Source organism: Staurois parvus, unplaced genomic scaffold (genome assembly GCF_062004578.1).
Source record: "Staurois parvus isolate SC_StPar_1 unplaced genomic scaffold, SC_StPar_1.0 ptg000048l, whole genome shotgun sequence".
Lineage (NCBI taxonomy): Eukaryota > Metazoa > Chordata > Amphibia > Anura > Ranidae > Staurois > Staurois parvus.
In genome coordinates, this window is record NW_028317844.1 from 183,379 (window position 1) to 202,592 (window position 19,214).

Consider the following 19,214-nt stretch of genomic DNA (forward strand, 5'->3'; position numbering starts at 1 on the left):
TTACAACAGAGCATGCAGATGTGAATAGCCTCATTGGAATCAATGTATTTTCATGACACATTCATTTTTTTGTGCTGCAAAATGCACATGAAAGCACACAGGTGTCTACTAGGCTTTAAAATAGTTGTTTAAACCTAGTATAACATTTTTGGCAGTCTTTTAGTAGATTTCAATGATTTTTGGTCCAGATGGAAAAGTCTGTTGTGATTGACGACTTTAGATGCCATCTATTCAAAAAAACAAAAAATGCATGAAAGTTGTGTGTGTGTGTTTATGTATGTATATAGATATTTTTTTTTTTTTTTTTTATTCAGGCTGAAACCCTCACTACAGTTCGTCTCTTGGAACCAAGAAGGGTGGAAAACTGGGATGTGTTCTGTCCCACCAGTTGGCCATTCCCATTCATTGTTGGCACTAGCCAATAACACATGTGTGAAACCAGCATTTATAGACCTCAGAGAGAGGTTTATTAGGCTGTACAGAAAGAAGGTACATTTAACAATCCATATAGTGTGTGTGTTTTTTAAAGTTTTTTTTTTTTGTTTGTGCAAAATGCATACAGTGTATGCTAGGCGTATATAAACACGTTTTTTACAGGGTTAATTTCTGATAAACTTTTCATTTTTGCAGGCTCATCTTCACCATTACCTACAAGTTGACGGCATGGAGCAGAGCTGTTTTTCAGAGGCTCTAACATCATTATCCTCATTAATAGAAGAGTACAACCAACTGGATGCCACCAAAGGGTTATATATGCCAAACCCTCCTCGACTTAACATAGCAGTTTGACATTTATTTTCTATCCTTACGTTTTGCAATTTCTTTTTTTTTTAATTCTGCAATTGAAAGTCTTATACATATGTACCAGAGTAATCTGATACAGATGCATTAACATGCATGCTCTGTAAAAGTTGAGGGATGTAAATGAGGAGATTGCCTTTATTAACTTGACAAATTCCAGTAAGGAAGATTGGAACACGCATGACCACTCCTCTTTTAAAAAGAGGAGAGCCTCCAGTAACGGAAGCTGAGAGGTACAAAAATCTCAGCAATATAGTTTTAAGGAGATTCAGCCTATTGGACTTCATCTACAATGAGAGATTATTTTTGCACTTCGGTGAACTGTCTATATCTTTTTTTTGTTTTTTCTATTCTTTGAATGTGCCTATACCCTTTACATGTGTTTATGTAAGTACTGGCGCATACCTGAGTATAGGGGAGCACAGCTATTCATGTCTATAGGCAGCTATACACGGCACCTGAGCTTCCTGGGAGAAATACACCAGAATTTGTTTCAACTGCTCATGTGTCGGAGCCCTAATTCTTTAAAGGCTTTGTGTTGGACACATGCATTTTTCCATAGGATTCAGCCATACCGGCAGGTACGAACTGTGGGGGAGAATTACTAGGGCTCCATGCGTACTAGCGGTTTTTGTAAGCTCAAAAAACGCTGGAAAAAATGCTGCATAAACACCGCTGATAATAGCGGTTCTTAGTAGCGTTTCAGAGTGTTAGCGTTTTATTAGTGTTCTTACAGTACATGGTGAAGGGAGAAAAAAGCTGTGTTTTAGTAGCATTTAGCAGCGTTTATGAGCATTTAGCATTTTTTTCTGCTGGAAAAACGCTACACAAGCAATTTTGTTTCTGCTTCTAGATCCTGAAGCTCAAAAAATGCTCATAGCCTAAAGTAGTGTGCATGGACACATAGGATAACACTATTTAGCTTCTAGGAGCAGAAAGAAAAATGCAAATAACAGCTTCTAGGAGCTTAAAAAAAATGCTAGTATGCATAGGGCCTAAAACTGATGCACTCCAGAATCTGGTGCAGCTGTGCATGATAGCCAATCAGCTTTTAACTTCAGCTTGTAAAATTAAGCTTTGGAATTAAAATCTGCAAGCTGATTGGTTTCTATATAGAGCTGCACCAGATATTGCACTCTACAGTTTTGGTAAATAACCCCCCACTGTGTCTCCGTTCTTTAATCTTGGTTTAGATATGTTGGGTTTCAGATAGTGGCTTGTTTTATTTTATTTAATTTTTTCAGGAAGATAAGTACCGGTAGGGTATTCACAGTTACCCATGCAAGGAAGCGGTGTTCAGAATGTTTCAGGTGGTGCTTTTATAAAATACTGGACTTTCAGTGTAGAATGTTACTGAACACTTGTATGTACACGGATGTCAGATGCAGGGCCAAGCAACGCTTAAAGTAGAACAATTATTGTAATGGTTTACCACTCCAGGAATGCTACATACAGGGTTTGGGGTCAACAGGAAGCATCACAAAGCTTGAAAAAATACAGAGGTATATCGATATCTGGCTTGCTGCCACAGTCAGACCCATCGGTTAAGGAGAGCTGGGTGGTTCAGTTTACAAAACATGTCTTAATATTGCAACTGAGTTAAATTACAATTATTTTTTAACACACTATTGTGAAAGGTACTGATCATTTTGAATAGTTTCACATGTACAAACTGGATTCTCTTTGTGAGATTTAATGACAAACAAAAGTACATTTTCTGTATGCAATTTGTATATATATATTTGTGAAACCTGTTTTTAAAAAAAAATACTATATTTAAATTTTGTCAAATAAGATTGTAGTTATAAACAATATGTAATAGCTTTATTTTTATTGATAACTTCACATAATTGAATATACTGATTTTTAAGGAGTCTTCTCTTTTGTATATTCTTATTAATGCAATTAGACCTGTTAAAGGGGTATTTTGAGGTCATAAAGAGAGTTATTTGCTGTTTAATATAAATTTTATATACGTGGATATTGTTGGTTTATAACAATTGATTCTTTATTTCTTAAAAATCCATGGTAACCTTTAGGAACATAAGTAACAAATTCACAAATTATATACTTACACAATAAATATGTATAATCAATTTGTATTTTAAGAAGAACTACCAGAAAAAAAATATGGGAGCTGACATCTCCTGAATACTAGGCCTGGGTGTCATGGTGATGTTTTTGCTCTCAGTCTTTTGATTTACTGACCTGTATCAGGTAAAAAATAATGAATTCTGACTGTTCTTCTTTATTTGCAACATGCTTGCCCTTGGTCCATGACTTTAAAGCCAGTCAGAACTAAATAGCTAGCCTTTTCAGAAGCAGGCCAACTTTGGTAGCTCCCATATTTCATTAGGTGTTTTCTATCTAAGCTATAGCCTTTGAAGTAGAATTCTGGTCACACCCTAACTACTCTTAAAAGTAAAGTGAATGTATCCCACGCCTCTAACAATATATAAAATATATATTGTGCACCATGTAAAATATGCTAAAAGGTATTGGCTGCTAGCAATGTAATTATGTTCCCACAACCAACACAACTATAAAAAAGAAAAAAATATATTGCTGCACCTCCCACTCAAAGATTATTATTATACATTATATAGCGCCAAAAGGTTTTCGCTGTACATTATAGTGAGGGACAGTACATGAGACAATACAGTAACAAGACAAAACACGAGGGGTTCGAGGGACCAACTCTTTCGAGCTTAGAATCTAGGAGGGAGGGGATAGTGGTACAGGAGGAAGTGGCTGTGGGGGATGGAGTAGTAGGAGGAGTGTAGAGTGTAGATTAGCAATTAGGTGAGGGTGGGGTAGGCTTCCCTGAAGAGATGGGTTTTCAGGGTGCACCTGAAGGTGAGGAGGGAAGGTGACAGTCTGATGGATTGGGGTAGAGAGTTCCAGAGGATGGGGGAAGTCCTACAATTGGGCATGGGAGGTGGAGACCAGGGAGCTAGAAAGTAGGAGGTCTTGTGAGGAGCGAAGATTACGGGTAGGGTGGTATTTGGGTATCAGGTCGGTGAGGTAGTTTGGGGCAGCGTTATGAATGGCTTTGTATGTCAGTGTTAGTAGTTTGAATTTAATGCGTTGGGCAATCGGAAGGCAGTGGAGGGAATGACAGAGGGGGGTGGCGGATATGGAGCGGTTGGTAAGGTGGATGAGTCTGGCCACTGAGTTCAGGATAGACTGAAGCGGGGATAGTCTGTGATGAGGTAGACCGGTGAGGAGGGAGTTGCAGTAGTCAAGTCGTGAGATAATAAGGGAATGACCGAGTTGTTTAGTAGTGTCTGGGGTTAGGTACGAACGTATTTTGGAGATGTTGCGGAGATGGAGTCTGCATGAGTTTGCCAACGATTGGACATGGGGTTGGAAGGACAGGTTTGAGTCAAGAGTGACACCTAGGACTTTGGCTTGCGGAGTGGGAGTGATGGTGGCGTTGTTGGTCGTAATGGAGAGGGTGGGGGGCACGGGCTGGGGGGAAAATTAGGAGCACAGTTTTGGAAAGGTTCAATTTGAGGAAATGGAGCGACATCCAAGATAACAATGCAATATGTGAATCTATAAGACTAATTAAACATGGACATTCTGACTAACCTGTGTAAAAAAAAATATCTGTTTAATTGCCTATTTTCAGGCCGCTCCAGTGATGTGATCTACTCTTCTTTGTCAGGTTGTGCCAGTGGCAGGGGAGGGAGTGCCGACAATGGATGAGCCAATGGGATGTCGCTGCTCAGGCAATACAAACCATTGTCGAGCGTTTTCTCCATCCCCATTCTGCTGCTGCTGGTCGACACAGAATATAATTTGACCTGATGGAAGTGGCCTGAAAATAGGTAAGTATGCAGATCTCTTCTTATACAGGGTAGTCAGAATAGGTGTTGGGAGGGGAGAGGAAGCATTTTTAAAAGTAGTTAGAGTTTAATTGGAATTCTGCTTTAACTTCAACCATAAACCTATTTAATAATTGAAGAAGACTATTTGTCATATAATATTAAATATAGATGATTTATATATTGCACACACAATGCATGTCAGACATGAGGAAAGTCAAAACTTGGCCATTAAAAGCATTTTACTCCTACTGAGTTAATCAAGCAAACTGCCAGAAGCTGCCGGGAAACTGCAGAGAAGCTCTGCTTGCTTCCCAGTGGATCATTCATTTCTACATGTATTGACTCTACCAGCTGTCACATGAATATGACACGATGCTGTACTCCAGCATGCTCTTGAACTTAGTAGTGTATTCATATCTGAATGGTGACAGTATTAAACTAGTATTTATCAACAGTGGGTGCCATATGTGAATCCAAATTGACATTGCTGATATTTTTTAAAAATAACTAAAAAGCAGCATGACAACATAAATAGATAACTAAATAGCAGTTTCAACTACTTTCCTTTCCATGAAAGAGGAGGGTAATTCCAGTAGAGTACTTTTAAAATCATGTGTCTGCACCCACTGCTCTCAAATACATTTCAAATTAACTGTACAGCCTAAAAGTATCCAATGCACAGGATTAACATTGTACTACAGTTAAGCTGTGTACACACTATAAGAAAATCGTGTCAACGATTCACAGCAAGTCGAACCCGAGGATGGTACTAATTGTATGAAAATTCTCAAACGACAAAGGCTTTTTCATTGTTTTGACGTAGAAATGTAGCGTAGATTAATGTTGTCTATTGTTTCTGATCATACGTAGTCATTCGTATCCTATTTTTCTTGTACGAACACAGTACACATTAAATGAAAATCGCTAGTTTGTCCCTTCAGAAATTTTCGTTTGGAAAGTCTGAATTAGACGTCGAACGTTGTATACACACTATATGAAAATAGAACGATCGTTCATCGTACTGCATTTTTCCTTCTATGTTGTTATAGTGTCTACCCAGCTTAAGAAAAATATTAATTTCCCCAGGTTTTCAGCAGTTAGGAGGATACGTTTTTCAGAAAGTGTAAGATGCTTATAATTATATCATTTTTATACATATAATTATAATCAAAAATTGTTATAAATTTGTTTTTTAAAATGATTGCCAAGGGCAGATTGCAGTCTTAAAACAGCAGTAACATTGACTTCAAAGCAATACACATGTGGCTGGGACTTCATTGCAAACTTAGATAAATACAGTAATGTGCATACAAAATCTTAAAATCAGAAGAATCTATAGTGTATGTATGTGTATATATATTCACACACACTATATGGCCAAAAGTATTGGAACACCCTTCTAAATCATGGGTTTGGGTGTTCCAATCACCTCCATGGGCACAGGTGTATAAAATCAAGCACCTAGGCATGCAGACTGCTTCTACAAACATTTGTGAAAGAATGGGTCGCTCTCAGGAGCTCAGTGAATTCAACCATGGTACCATGATAGGTTGCCACCTGTGCAATAAGTCCATCCGTGAAATTTCCTTGCTACTAGATATTCCACAGTCAACTGTTAGTGGTATTACAACAAAGTGGAAGCAACTGGGAACAACAGTAATTCAGCCACCAGGTGGTAGGCCACGTGAAATGACAGAGCAGGGTCTGTGCATGCTGAAGAGCACAGTGTGCAGAAGTTGCCAACTTTGCACAGTCAATAGCTAAAAACCTCCAAACTTTGTGTGACCTTCAAATTAGCACAACAGTGCGTAGAGCGCTTCATGGAATGGGTGTCCATGGCTGAGCAGCTGCATCCAAGCCTTACATCACCAAGTGCAATGCAAAGCATCGGATGCAGTGGTGTAAAGCACGTTGCCCCTGGACTCTAGAGCAGTGGAGATGTGGTCTCTGGAGTGATGAATCCCGCTTCTCTGTTTGGCCATCTTATGGACGTTTGGGTTGCTAGTGGAACGGTACTTGCATGACGGCATTGTACCAAATGTAAAGTTTGGTGAAGGAGGGATTATGGTGTGGGGTTGTTTTAAAGAGGTTGGGCTTGGCCCCTTAGTTCCAGTAAAGGGAAGTCTTAAGGTGTCAGCATACCAAGACATTCTGGACAATTTCATGCTCCCAACTTTGTGGGAACAGTTTGGGGATGGCCCCTTCCTGTTCCAACATGACTGTGCATCAGTGCACAAAGCAAGGTTCAGAAAGACATGGATGAGTGAGTTTGGGGTGGAAGAACTTGACTGGCCTGCCCAGAGTCCTGACCTCAACTCGATAGAATACCTTTCGGATGAATTAGAGTGGAGACTGCAAGCCAGGCCTTCTCGTCCGACATCAGTGCCTGACCTCACAAATGCGATTCTGGAAGGATGGTCAAACATTCCCATAGACACACTCCTAAACCTTGTGGATAGCCTTCCCAGAAGAGTTGAAGCTGTTATAGCTGCAAAGGGTGGGCCAACTCAATATTGAACCCTACGGACTAAGACTGGGATGCCATTAAAGTTCATGTGCGTGTAAAGGCAGGCGTCCCAATACTTTTGGCAATATAGTGTATCATGGCTAATCAAGCAAAGATTTTATAATCCTTGTAAAAATAGCTTGGGAAAGAATATATCACTATATTTTTTCCACATGTCTCATTAAATCTCAATATAGGTTGCTTTACAAATACATTACTCAGGGATAATTGCCACATTTCAAACAGTTGTCTTCCTTAGCGGTGCATATGGTATATTATATGATACAAAGACCAAGGGGAACATGAGCCATGAGTGTTAAAATTTATAGAGCGATGCCTTCACCTAACCCCCACAGAAGCCTACCTAACACCACTACTGCTGTCACAAGGTTCTGCAACAATTGGATTCTATGGGGTTGATTTTCTAAAACTGGAGAGTGGTACAGCTGTGCATGGTAGCCAATCAGCGTCTAACTTCAGCTTGTTCAATTTAAGGCCTGGAAGCTGTTTGGTTTCTATGCAGGGCTGCACCAGATTTTGCACCATGTAGTTTTAGTAAATCAACCCTTATGTAGTTTTTCCCAAAATTTTCATTCAGTCTGTCAGCGCCTCTAGAGGCATCAAGGATCATGGTATATTCTTTCACAAGCTATATTTACAAGGGCTATAAAAACCTTGCTTGATTAGCTGTGCTATATTTGCTGTATATTTTAAATCTTATGATTTTAGGATTTTGTATGCAGGTTGCTTGTACGCAGGTGCGTATAAAGTCGCAGCCACATGTGTATGATTTGAAGTTTATTTTAAGACTGTGTTAAGTCTTTGTGCATACCCCACATTCGGTCCTTGGCAATTGTTTTAAAAATAGGGTTGAGAGGCCAGGCTGCAGTTTTAAAGATCTGTCATGCATGATTTGTATTTACGATTTGTATTTACATACATATACATTTTTATTTAATAAAGAATTCTTTTGATTTTAAGATCTGGTATATACATTACTGTATTTATCTAACGTGCTTATAAAGTCTCAGCCACATGCGTATGTTTCATAGTCACACTTTTAAAATAAGGATTATCTATTATCTAGGATAGTAGTGGGTTGAGATATGTACTATGCATATACAGGTCCCATGCATAGCAGGTTTCTGGGCAATTCTAAATAAAACTAAACACAAATTCCATAGAAAATTATTTTTTTAAATTTTTTTATCAAAATAATTTTGAGTGAATAAAACCTTGTATTATTCAAATTGGGTTTGTTGAGGCAAGAAAGAGTGTAAATACTATGAATAGTATATTCTTATGGGAATTAAAACTTTGTTTTAAATGTAAACTTTCCCTAGAATTCTTGTCACTAATGCCCCTATTTTCTATATAAATTATTGTACCTTCTAATAAGAATCTTGCAGGTGATTTCCTACTATTATATCTTGTGTGTTTTAGCATTTGTTCCTGAAAGTGATTTGGGTGCATAGTTTATATATTTCCTGATCATTTCTAGATTATGGCTTCAGTGTAAAGTGTGACCATTTTGTAACCAAACCGCTAAACTACTACTCACAAAATTTTAAGATGAGCAAATATGTCTCCTGGGTTAATACAGGTCTTCTGACAAACACAAGATGTGATCCACATCATTTTCCAACTGAAGGAGCCTTCATTTTGACAGTGGAATTGGACTGTTATCATTTTAGACTTGTTGGGGATGCAGCATCTCCGATCTGTGCACACACCACAATAAGTGGGTCTATAACTCCTTCCTGTTGAACACTCCGATAACGTCAATTTCACTGGTTGAGGTTCTTGAAATGTAGGCTGACATGTTTTTCCTTTTGGAATCTAAAAAATAATACAACACACAAAGCATACCCATTATTTATATTTATACCGGCTTCTAAAAGTGATTATTAAGGCAGATGTTTTTTATTGTTTACCTTAATTCTGTGCATTAAAGTAAAAAACCCTCTGCATGCAGCTACTCCCCAGCCCCCTTTTTGCTTACCTGAGCCCAATCTTTCTCGACTTTTTCCTTCCTCATTGACTCCCACTGCTGTCAGTCACAGCCAGCAAGGAGGTGAGGGGGGGTGCCGCCGAGCCACACTGTCAGGGCACACAGAGCCTGCTTGAGATCAAGCCTACATGAGTGCCCCCATGGAAAGCGGCTTGCTATGGGGGCACTCGGCGAGGGGCAATTCCCAGGAGCACTGATGGGGGACCTGAGAAGAGAAGGATCAGTGCTGCATTGTGCAAAACCATTGCACAGAGCAGGGAAGTATGACATGTATTTTTTTTTTTCTTCAAATCGAGCCTTTACAATCACTTTAAACTTTCCTCTGTATTTTACAGTTTTGATTATTTGTCATTTAAGACACTTTTGTTTTCTTTTTATTTGCTGTACTATTCTTTCAAGGTCTTCTTCAAGGCTGTCTTGGTGTTGCCCTTGGTTCATATTTCACTGTCACTTCTGTAACATCTGCAGCATGGCTGCACCTTCCTCAAGAGACCAACAAAGTTCTTGTCCACACTCTCATAACCTCTTGCCTTGACAACTGCAATGTCCTCCTCCTAGTCCACTAACAATACCCTAAACTCTATTATCAATCATTAGGTCTGCATAAGACTTTTCTATTCCTCCCAGGAATATAATTTACTATCCTTTGCCTTCTACACTTCACAACGCCTCCCCGGCCTATATTTCTGATCTCCTTCACATATGCTTCCTAAAGCACACGTTCTCTGCTCCTCCATTGTACTACTAATGTCCTCTTCACTCATAACATTCCATGCATAGCAACAAGATTTTTAATTTTAAACCCACATCTTGAAAACTGAAATTTCTCTCTACTTTATTAATTGCTATGTAACCAATTGTCTCCCTATTGTGTTTTGCATACATTTAATTGTTGGGTCTATTTCTCCTCCTTATGTATATGCTTGTTTCTGTCTAGATTTATTTTTCATTGTATAGCACTGTGTAAGGCCTCTTCTGCGTGTTTTTTTTTTACGGATGTGGATATAGATGCATTGTTATATAATGCTCAACAAAAATTAAAGGAATACTTTGAAAACACATCAGATCTCAATGGTTAAAAATATCATGCTGGATATGAAAACACATCAGATCTCAATGGTTAAAAATATCATGCTGGATATCTATACTGCTATGGACTGGGTAATGTGTTAGGAACGTAAGGATGCCCCATCGTTTGATGGAAATGAAAATGATCAACCTACAGAGGACTGAATTCAAAGACACCCCAAAAATCAAAGTGCAAAAATAATGTAGCAGGCTAGTCCATTTTGTTGAAATGTCAGCAACTTCAAATGGTACTCAGTAGTTTGTATGGCCCCCATGTGCTTGTATGCATCCCTGACAACATTGGAGCATGCTCCTAATGAGACGACAGATGGTGTCCTGGGGCATTTCCTCCCAGCTCTGGACCAGGGCATCACTGAGCTCCTGGACAGTCTGAGGTGCAACCTGGTGGTGTCAGATGGACCGAAACATGATATCCCAGAGGTTTTCTATTGGATTTAGGTCAGGCAAATGTGGGGGCCATTCAATAGTATCAATTCCTTCATCCTCCTGGAACTGCCTGCATGCTCTTACCACATGAGGCCGGGCACTGTCTTACACCAGGAGGAACCCAGGACCCACTGCATCAGCGTAGGGTCCGATAGTGGGTCCAAGGATTTCATCCTGATACCTAATGGCAGTCAGGATGCTATTGTCTAGCCTGTAGAGGTCTGTGCGTGCCTGCATGGATATGCCTCCCCAGACCATCGCTGACCCACCACCAAAACAGCACTTCCGCCTGCCAGTACTGGGGTCATTGGTTCCAATCCCAACCAAGGTACCACCTGCCTGGAGTTTGCATGTTCCAGGCAGCATAACATTCTCCTTGGCTTCTCCAGTGTCTTTCCCGTCTGTCATGTGCTCAGGGTGAACGTGCTCTCATCTGTGAAAAGCACAGGTCGCCAGTGGTGGACCTGCCAATTCTGGTGTTGAATGGCAAATGCCAATCGAGCTCTATGGTGACAGGCACTGAGCACAGGGCCCACTAGAGGACGTTGGGCCCTCAGGCACCCTAATGAAGTCTGTTCCTGATTCTTTGGTCAGAGACATTCACACAAGTGGCCTGCTGGAGATCGTTTTGTAGGGCTCTGGCAGTGCTCATCCTGTTCCTCCTTGCACAACGGAGCAGATACCAGTCCTGCCCATGGGTTAAGGACCTTCTATGACCCTATCCAGCTCTCCTAGGGTAACTCCCTGTCTCCTGGAATCTCCTCCATGCTCTTGACAATGTACTGGGGGACACATTGATGTGCCATCCTGGAGGAGTTGGACTGCCTGTGTAACCGCTGTAGGGTCCAGGTATTGCCTCATGCTACCAGTAGTGACACTGACCCTAGCCAAATGCTAGCCTAGTGAAACACAGTCAAAAAAGATGAGTAGGGAAAAACATTTAAGTGCTTCCACTTGTAAAACCATTCCTGTTTTGGGGGTCGTGTCATTGTTGCCCATCTAGTACACCTGTTGTTAATTTCATTAACACTAAAGCAGCTGAAACTGATTAACAACCCCCTCTGCTACTTGACTGACCAGATCAATAGCCCAGGAATTTAATTGACTTGATGCTATACTCTGATTAAAAAGTGTTCCTTTAATTTTTTGGAGCAGCGTGTGTGTGTGTGTATGTATGTATATCTATATATTGTATCTATGGAACCATACACACAGCTGCGGAAAGATCAGGAATAGAGTGATGAATACAGAGTCGTAAAGCAAAAATAGAAAATTTTATGTTTGCAATACTGGCAATAAAGAAAACTTTATGCTAATATACATTTACACGAGGTCTTTATGGAACATTTTACTCAGGATCTTTTTAACAAGATCCTGAGTATACTGTACACATCAGTAAATTCTTACGTCTATGTAAATCTTATTCAAGAACTGGAATCTCTTATGTTTTCAGTAAGATAAACAACTAGGTACTTTCCTAATAGACATACTGTAACATAGTTGATTTACTAAAGGCAGATACACTGTACACTTTCCAAGTGTAGTTGCACTCTTCAAGGGGAAGCTGTTTGCTTCCATTATCCAATATGCAAGTAAAAATGCTGTTTTTTTTGTTTTTGTTTTTTTTTTTTTATTTGCATGTGATTGGGTATTCTTTGTAAAGTGAAGCTTTACCTCATTAACTAACCTATGGAGCAACTACACTTGCAAAGTGCACAGTATTTTTGCCTTTACTAAATAAACCCTAACATGTCTGTTTTGATATACAATTGTCAGCCACAGATGCATTTGTGCAAATCAACCAGACTGTCCTTTAACACCTCTGTGAATATATTAAAGCAGACTTTTCAACAAGAAAAAAACCATTATGGAGTAGAAAGCACTTGAAGATCATTCAGCGTGTGGAATGTGTACAATCTATTTACTTTTATCTTGTTTAAATTAAAATACAATAATTTAATTTTCTCCCTGCTTCCTAACCCCACAGCATTCACCCTTTCTCAAAGATCGCTTTGGTAAAACCATTTTTTATTCTTCTGCCCGATACACACTAAGAGGAGTTCGCAAGGAGGTCCCTGTACTAACTATGTGATGTTAGTACAGCAATCTCCCCACTGAGATATTGTGTTTTGACAGGGGCACCTCCTCTCCACCAAAACACACCAGTCAGCGCTTGCAGAAATTGGCTGCCAGCATTGATCAGATGTCGATCAGCAGATGTTTTTCTGGCATGCCCATTCTACAGCAGCTGGACAGGCTCCTGTACACACGGGCCGAATGTCGGCCGGTTTCTGTTGAACCAGCCAATAGTGGCTGATATTTGGACCATGGGTACCAAGCATTAGGCTTGTCTTAAATCCTGAATTATAAGCTCTAACGAGTACGACCCTCTGATTCCTCCTGTATTGAATTGTGACTGTACTGTCTGCCCTCATGTTGTAAAGCACTGCGCAAAGTGTTGGCGCTCTATAAATCCTGTATAATAATATGTAAACCCTAACAATAACTTCTGTAATTTGCTCCTTTTTTGGTCTGTTAAATATACCATTGAAAACTATTTGTTACATCTGTTTGATACCTGTTGATCCTGCGAGAAATCCAGTGAGCAGATTACTTCCTGATTTCAGTTTTCTCTCTCTGTGGACTATAGAACAACCCCCTATATTATGGAGATAAAATTGTCCTGTAGTTCCAAGACAAATCTTATCACAGGGTGACAATGCTGCTCTTACATAGTTACATTACAGTGAGTTTTCACCTTTGTACAGAAAGTGTATTACTCACAGGATCAGGATCACCAGGGGAAATTAAATGGAAAACAACTAGAAAGAAAACAAATACATATAAGGAATGTAAAACTGCAATGTATTAGATTTTTGTTCTATTTAGGACTATACATGCTTTAATACTCCTTTCCAGTGCCAGTGTTCTTGTGTTCTATGAGGCTGCATGGCATATACAGTTGTGTTCAAAATAATAGCAGTCAGATATCACTAATCTGATCAATCACTGTTTTGGTAGAAATTATATTTCTACATGGCAAATAATTTACTAGCAGGTGTAGTAGAGTAATAGAAATCCAACAGACCCACCAGTCATGACATGCATGCTGCTGATTCTGTGTAATTGAATCACTAATTGAAAGGGGCATGTTCAAAATAATAGCAGTGTGGAGTTCTATTAGTGAGGTCATTCATTCTTTGAAAAACAGGTGGCAATTATTGCCCTTATTTAAGGAAGGAAGGCAGCAAATGTTGTACATGCTGGTTACAGTGCATTTCTCTCTGAAATCCTGAGGAAAATGGGTCGTTCCAGACATTGTTCAGAAAAACAGCGTACTTTGATTAAAAAGTTGATTGGAGGGGGGAAAACATATAAAGAAGTGCAGAAAATGATAGGCTGCTCAGCTAAAATGATCGCAAATGCTTTAAAATGGCAACCAATACCTGAAAGATGTGGAAGAAAGTGAAAAACTACCATTTGAATGGATAGAAGAATAGCCAAAAAGGCAAGGACTCAGCCAACAATCAGCTCCAGGAAGATCAAAGAAGGTGTAAAGTTCCCTGTGAGGACTGTTACAATTAGAAGACGCCTATGTGAAGCCAAGCTATCTGCAAGAAGCCCCCGCAAAGTCCCACTGTTGAAAAAAGACGTGCTGAAGAGGTTACAATTTGCCAAAGAGCACATTGACTGGCCTAAAGAGAAATGGCGCAACATTTTGTGGACCGATGAAAGTAAGATTGTTCTTTTTGGGTCTAGTGGCCGGAGACAGTTTGTCAGACGACCCTCAAACACTGAATTCAAGCCACAGTACACTGTGAAGACAGTGAAGCATGGTTGTGCAAGCATCAAGATATGGGGATGTTTCTCATAGGGGATGTTGGGCCTATTTATCGCATACCAGGGATCATAGATCAGTTTGAATACATCAGAATACTGGAAGAGGTCATGCTGCCTTATGCTGAAGAGGAAATGCCCTTGAAATGGGTGTTCCAACAAGACAACGACCCCAAACACACCAGTAAATGTGCAACATCTTGGTTCCAGACCAACAAGATTGACGTTATGGAGTGGCCAGCCCAATCCCCGGATCTTAATCCTATAGAAAACTTGTGGGGTGACATCAAAAATGCAGTTTCTGAGGCAAAACCAAGAAATAGAGAATAACTGTGGAATGTAGTACAACCATCCTGGGCTGGAATACCTGTTCACAGGTGCCAGAAGTTGGTTGACTCCATGCAACACAGATGTACAGCAGTTCTCAGAAACAGTGCTTATACAACTAAATATTAATTAAGTGATTCAAAGGAAAGCAAAATCTTCAAACATTTTTCAGTTTATATAGTGAATGTTTGAGTTTGTAAAGAAGAATACAAACACTGCTATATTTTTTTGAACAGTCTAATATTCACTTTTCTTCAATTTTTTTTTAGAGGAACAACACAAATTTGATATATTTTTCTTCTTGTTTTGATTTGGAATAGAATGTGTAGTGTTCCCAATGCATTTGTGTGTATGGAAATAAAAGCTATTAGAAGGATTTTGAGCTTTATTCACTTTTTTCAACACACTGCTATTATTTTGAACACAACTGTATATTCCTGGCCATTCCAATAACAACTAAACAGATTGGATATTTCAGTTTAACCTGAACACTGCCTGTGTGAATACATCTACCTGCAGAGGCAGAAAGAGCTAAGTTTATTCATTTATTAGGTTACCTCCTTAGCTGACAAGATATTGGAATAGAAGATGATGGGGCTTCAGTAAGCCAATTTATATTCATTAGCAATGTCATTCTGGCAACCTATATGATATTCTATTGATGTAGCATCCGCACAAATTCCATATAGGTTTGAGTCCTACTGAGAAGAGTACTTAGCAGCCAAGTGGTGCATGGCAAAAAAGTTAATTACATGGCCACAATTTGAGCTCTTGGATTTATTGTGGTATAACTTGTAAATTTCCACAACTGTTTTAATTTAAAATGCTTTTATACATTTAAAACATTCAACTTGACAACCTAAAAAGGAATTTCATATGTGCTTACCTTTATTGCACTGAGCAGAGTAGTATTACATGGTCGTAGGTAGCATAGTCTGCTTTCTTTTGTCATTTCACATTTGCTGTTTTCATTGGTAACTCTGACTGAGATCCCCATGCCACATGTTTTAGAACATGGACTCCATTGAGTTGCCTGGACAAGGCACTTCTTTTTCCAAACAAGTGGTAGAATCTTGTATACTAGAACGAAGCATAGTAAATTTAAAGTGAGTTATCCAACAAACTGACATTTCAGCTTAAGGGTGGACAGCAGTGTGCTGGGTCACCCACTGCTTATAATACTGGTCACTCCAGATGAGAGCTTTCCCCGCATTCCTGGGTGTTTCTCTTTCAAGATTTAGTGGGGCGACTTCTACTTATTTCTGATTTCACTGTGGTGTTTAGAGCAAAAGTGGAAGACTTTGGAACTCTTGGACTAAGTTCCAAAAAGGGCCAACAGGCTGGTGTGTAATTCAACCTAGTGGCATCTACCAAGAACCCAAATACCTAACAAATAGAGAGAAGATCTTTGTATGAAACTATGTTCTTAATAACAATATATAGCGTCTTTATGGTGTTTTAAAGCCAGAGAATTAGCATGGCAGCCAGGAAACTATCAGTGTCATAAGGACAGCAACCATATTTGTCTCATGACATTTTTATTTTAAACACTATACACAAATAATTGACCAAAAATGTAATTCTGTATAAAATCCTGGAGAATTGCATATTCTTGCTTGATATTTTATCCCAGCATATATTGTGCGTTCCATAAGCACTGCCATGACCATCAGCTAAAGTAGGAAGCTTTCCAATCATATGTACACTTTTATCTATATGAGAAATACTGCATTTAAACCTGTACTAAAATGTGCAAGATTCTCATCTCCACAGTTAAACCCTCTCCAGCTACTGTCATCTCTTCCTGGGCTGCAAGTCTTTTCAGGGTATACAAGGCTTATTTTGGGAGGTAAACCAGACTAGGTTTAAGTATGTACGTTTATAAAAGGCCAAAGTCATATGTATGAAGAAATTTCTTTTTAATGCCTTAGGGAAGCTAGGTCAGAGTCCATACAGACAGTGGTGTATTTAGGTTTTGTGCTGCCCTAGGCAACACAACAATTGGTGCCCCCCCCCCCCCCACAGAAAGAGCCTGACATTGACCAAGAACACCCCTGCCCTTCACCCGAGCCTTCCACTACCACTGCCCCCCATACACCAGCCACCATAACCCCTGGTGGGCGACAAAGAAAGACACTCTCCTTCACAGCTCCAGACATCCCCAGGAACGAGACAGGCTGTGCATACACAGTCATGAAACCCACAGCATGTCTCGGAACCCACCAGGTTCTCATGCCGTGTGTGTCCCTTCTGCTGCCCCCCTGAAAAATGCCGCCCTATGCAAATGCCTTGTGGTAAATACACACCTGCATACAGAGTGAATGTGGAACTCCTACCAATATTTCTAGGTCTCATACTAACCAATTTAAGAAATATATGGCTCAGTATGTCCAGTTTTCTATGGATTGCAAAGGAGAGGTAAATTTTATGAATGAGCTTATATAGACAGGTAGACCGAGGGTAGGAGTGTGCTAAAGAGATGGATATGACTAATAAGCTTGAGTGGAGCTTGTATACAGCCATACCTGTCTTAAAGTGAAAGTAACGTCCACTTTTTAATTTGTACCTACAGGTAAGCCTATAATAAGACTTAGCTGTTGAAATAGTAAATATCTCCTAAACTTGCACTGTTTAGGAAATATTCACACAGCATGCAGCCGGTGACTTCTGCAGCACATGCACTCTGAAGAGACACGCTGGAGTGATGTCATCAGCGCCCCAGCCATTCATAAAGCCGGAGTTCGCGAACCTGGAAGGAAGATTGGTTGAAGATGGATGTGCCCGGGAGCCATGACAGTGCTGAGCTGGAGGGCTCCGTGTCCAGGTAAGTCTGTCATAATGTGCTAGTATACGGCGCATACTGGTACATGACCTAAACATGCTGGGGTCCTTTTTATTTTGGTGGTGGTATACTACCACTTTAACCAGTTTTCAAGGTTGTCCATCTTTAAATTAGCAAGGTAAATCAGTGGGTAGTACTGATGTATCAAGTTCAATTGTAACCAAGGATACTATTTGCGTGCAAAATTTTGGTTTCCTCCAGGTACCCCAGACACATACTCTAAGGTTAACTGGTGTCTGATCAAGTTGGCCATTGAGCAAAAATGTGTGACTGAATGTGAGAGGGGCTGTTGTTCATTTGTATGTACTTTGTAAAGGGATAATGTGATGACACTATAGAGCCAGTAAAGCCATATCTTACACCTATGATGACCAAGAAGCCAGAAACAATTGTATGCATATTGGTTATATTGGTTCTGTAAAATTATGGCTATATCCGTTCAATACACCATCAGGTCTGGACATACACACGACTAAAAGAGGGCAAAAAGATTTTCATGACTGACCACTGACCCATAAGCAGAGACTGAGTTCCCTGCTTTTAGGTTTTGTGCTGGAAGTAAGGATACCTTCTGTTATATCTGCTGTCTCTCTTGAGACCAAAGATATTTGAATTGATGTTGGTTGCCAGCTAGGACCTTGGTAATCTTCTATTTTGGTCACAGATCATTTGTTCTGGCCCATTGGTTTCTATTACGAGGTATTCTGTTAATAACATGGATTTGACTCTGCAGAGGTTAATTGCCAGGGTGGCCATCAACATTTTAATTCTGCTCCCAGTGTGATACCCTGATGCAGCAATCTGACTAGAATTAGACCATGGAATGTTACTGCAGGGGACAAAAATTAGTTTTTCTACCATTTGGAAGCACACATTATTGCATACATCGTTTTACAATGTATTCAACTGAGAAGAAGTACTTTACAATGAGGGGGAGATTTACTAAAGCTGGTTCACTCAGAATCTTGTGCACCTGTACATGGTAGCCAATCAGCTTCTAACCTCAGCTCGTTCAATTACGTTTTAGCAATAAAACCTGGAAGCTGATTGGTTTCCATGCAGAAGTACAAAGATTCTGAGTGATCCAGCTTTAGTAAATAAACCCCTGTGTGTACTACTGGATCAACTGAGCAACAAGGTACTATGCAGTAAGTTCCAAAGTAGAAAACAAAATGAAGATGTCTCAGCACTGGTGGCTCTTGATGAGCCCATCTATAGCCATCTTCAGTCACTGCTTGCTTAGTATCTTATCACAGTATACAGTATATCTGCATTTTCATAGCCACAAATAAACTTTAACTTTTTTTTTACAAAGAAAAGTATAGTATAAAGACAGCTATGATGTAACGAGACTATTCTTTGGATTGATGCTTCAAAGATCTCTGACAAAGTTATTACCTACTGTATTATAATTATAAAAAAATATCTTGTGATTCAAAAGTCTTCTTTATTTAATTTGTTAGTAAAAGCATCTACTGTACTCTCACCTTTTGTGCATTAATGCTTCGTAAAGCATTAAGGTAGCATTTCAACATTGCCCAT

General features: G+C 39.6%; 2 protein-coding genes across 2 annotated transcripts in view; one reads left to right on the forward strand and one right to left on the reverse strand.

Annotated features, from left to right (window-relative positions):
- Positions 1-2,782, forward strand: part of LOC149470275 (tubulin epsilon chain-like) — a 35,788-nt gene extending 33,006 nt beyond the window's left edge. Inside the window, exons 11-12 of the mRNA XM_089664467.1 lie at positions 315-489; positions 631-2,782. Of these exons, the coding sequence (XP_089520593.1) occupies positions 315-489; positions 631-789 (334 nt within the window). The 3' untranslated portion in view covers positions 790-2,782. The remainder of the gene's footprint in view (positions 1-314; positions 490-630) is intronic.
- Positions 2,783-8,316: 5,534 nt separating this feature from the next.
- Positions 8,317-19,207, reverse strand: LOC149470276 (cellular communication network factor 6-like). Its single transcript, XM_089665397.1, has 4 exons — positions 19,160-19,207; positions 16,087-16,216; positions 15,717-15,910; positions 8,317-8,979 (listed from the first exon to the last, which is right to left on the reverse strand). The coding sequence occupies exons 1-4, from the start codon at positions 19,205-19,207 to the stop codon at positions 8,698-8,700; spliced, it is 654 nt and encodes a 217-aa protein (XP_089521523.1). The 3' UTR covers positions 8,317-8,697.
- Positions 19,208-19,214: the final 7 nt, after the last annotated feature.

Bases quoted from the DNA above. Each gene is read 5' to 3' on its own strand.
- LOC149470276 (XM_089665397.1), bottom strand. From the start codon at position 19,207: ATGTTGAAATGCTACCTTAATGCTTTACGAAGCATTAATGCACAAAAG. The intron at 16,217-19,159 runs GTGAGAGTACAG...TCTATTTGTTAG, and splicing joins GAAGCATTAATGCACAAAAG to GTATTTGGGTTCTTGGTAGA. The intron at 8,980-15,716 runs GTAAGCACATAT...ATTATTTTTTAG, and splicing joins CTCTGCTCAGTGCAATAAAG to ATTCCAAAAGGAAAAACATG.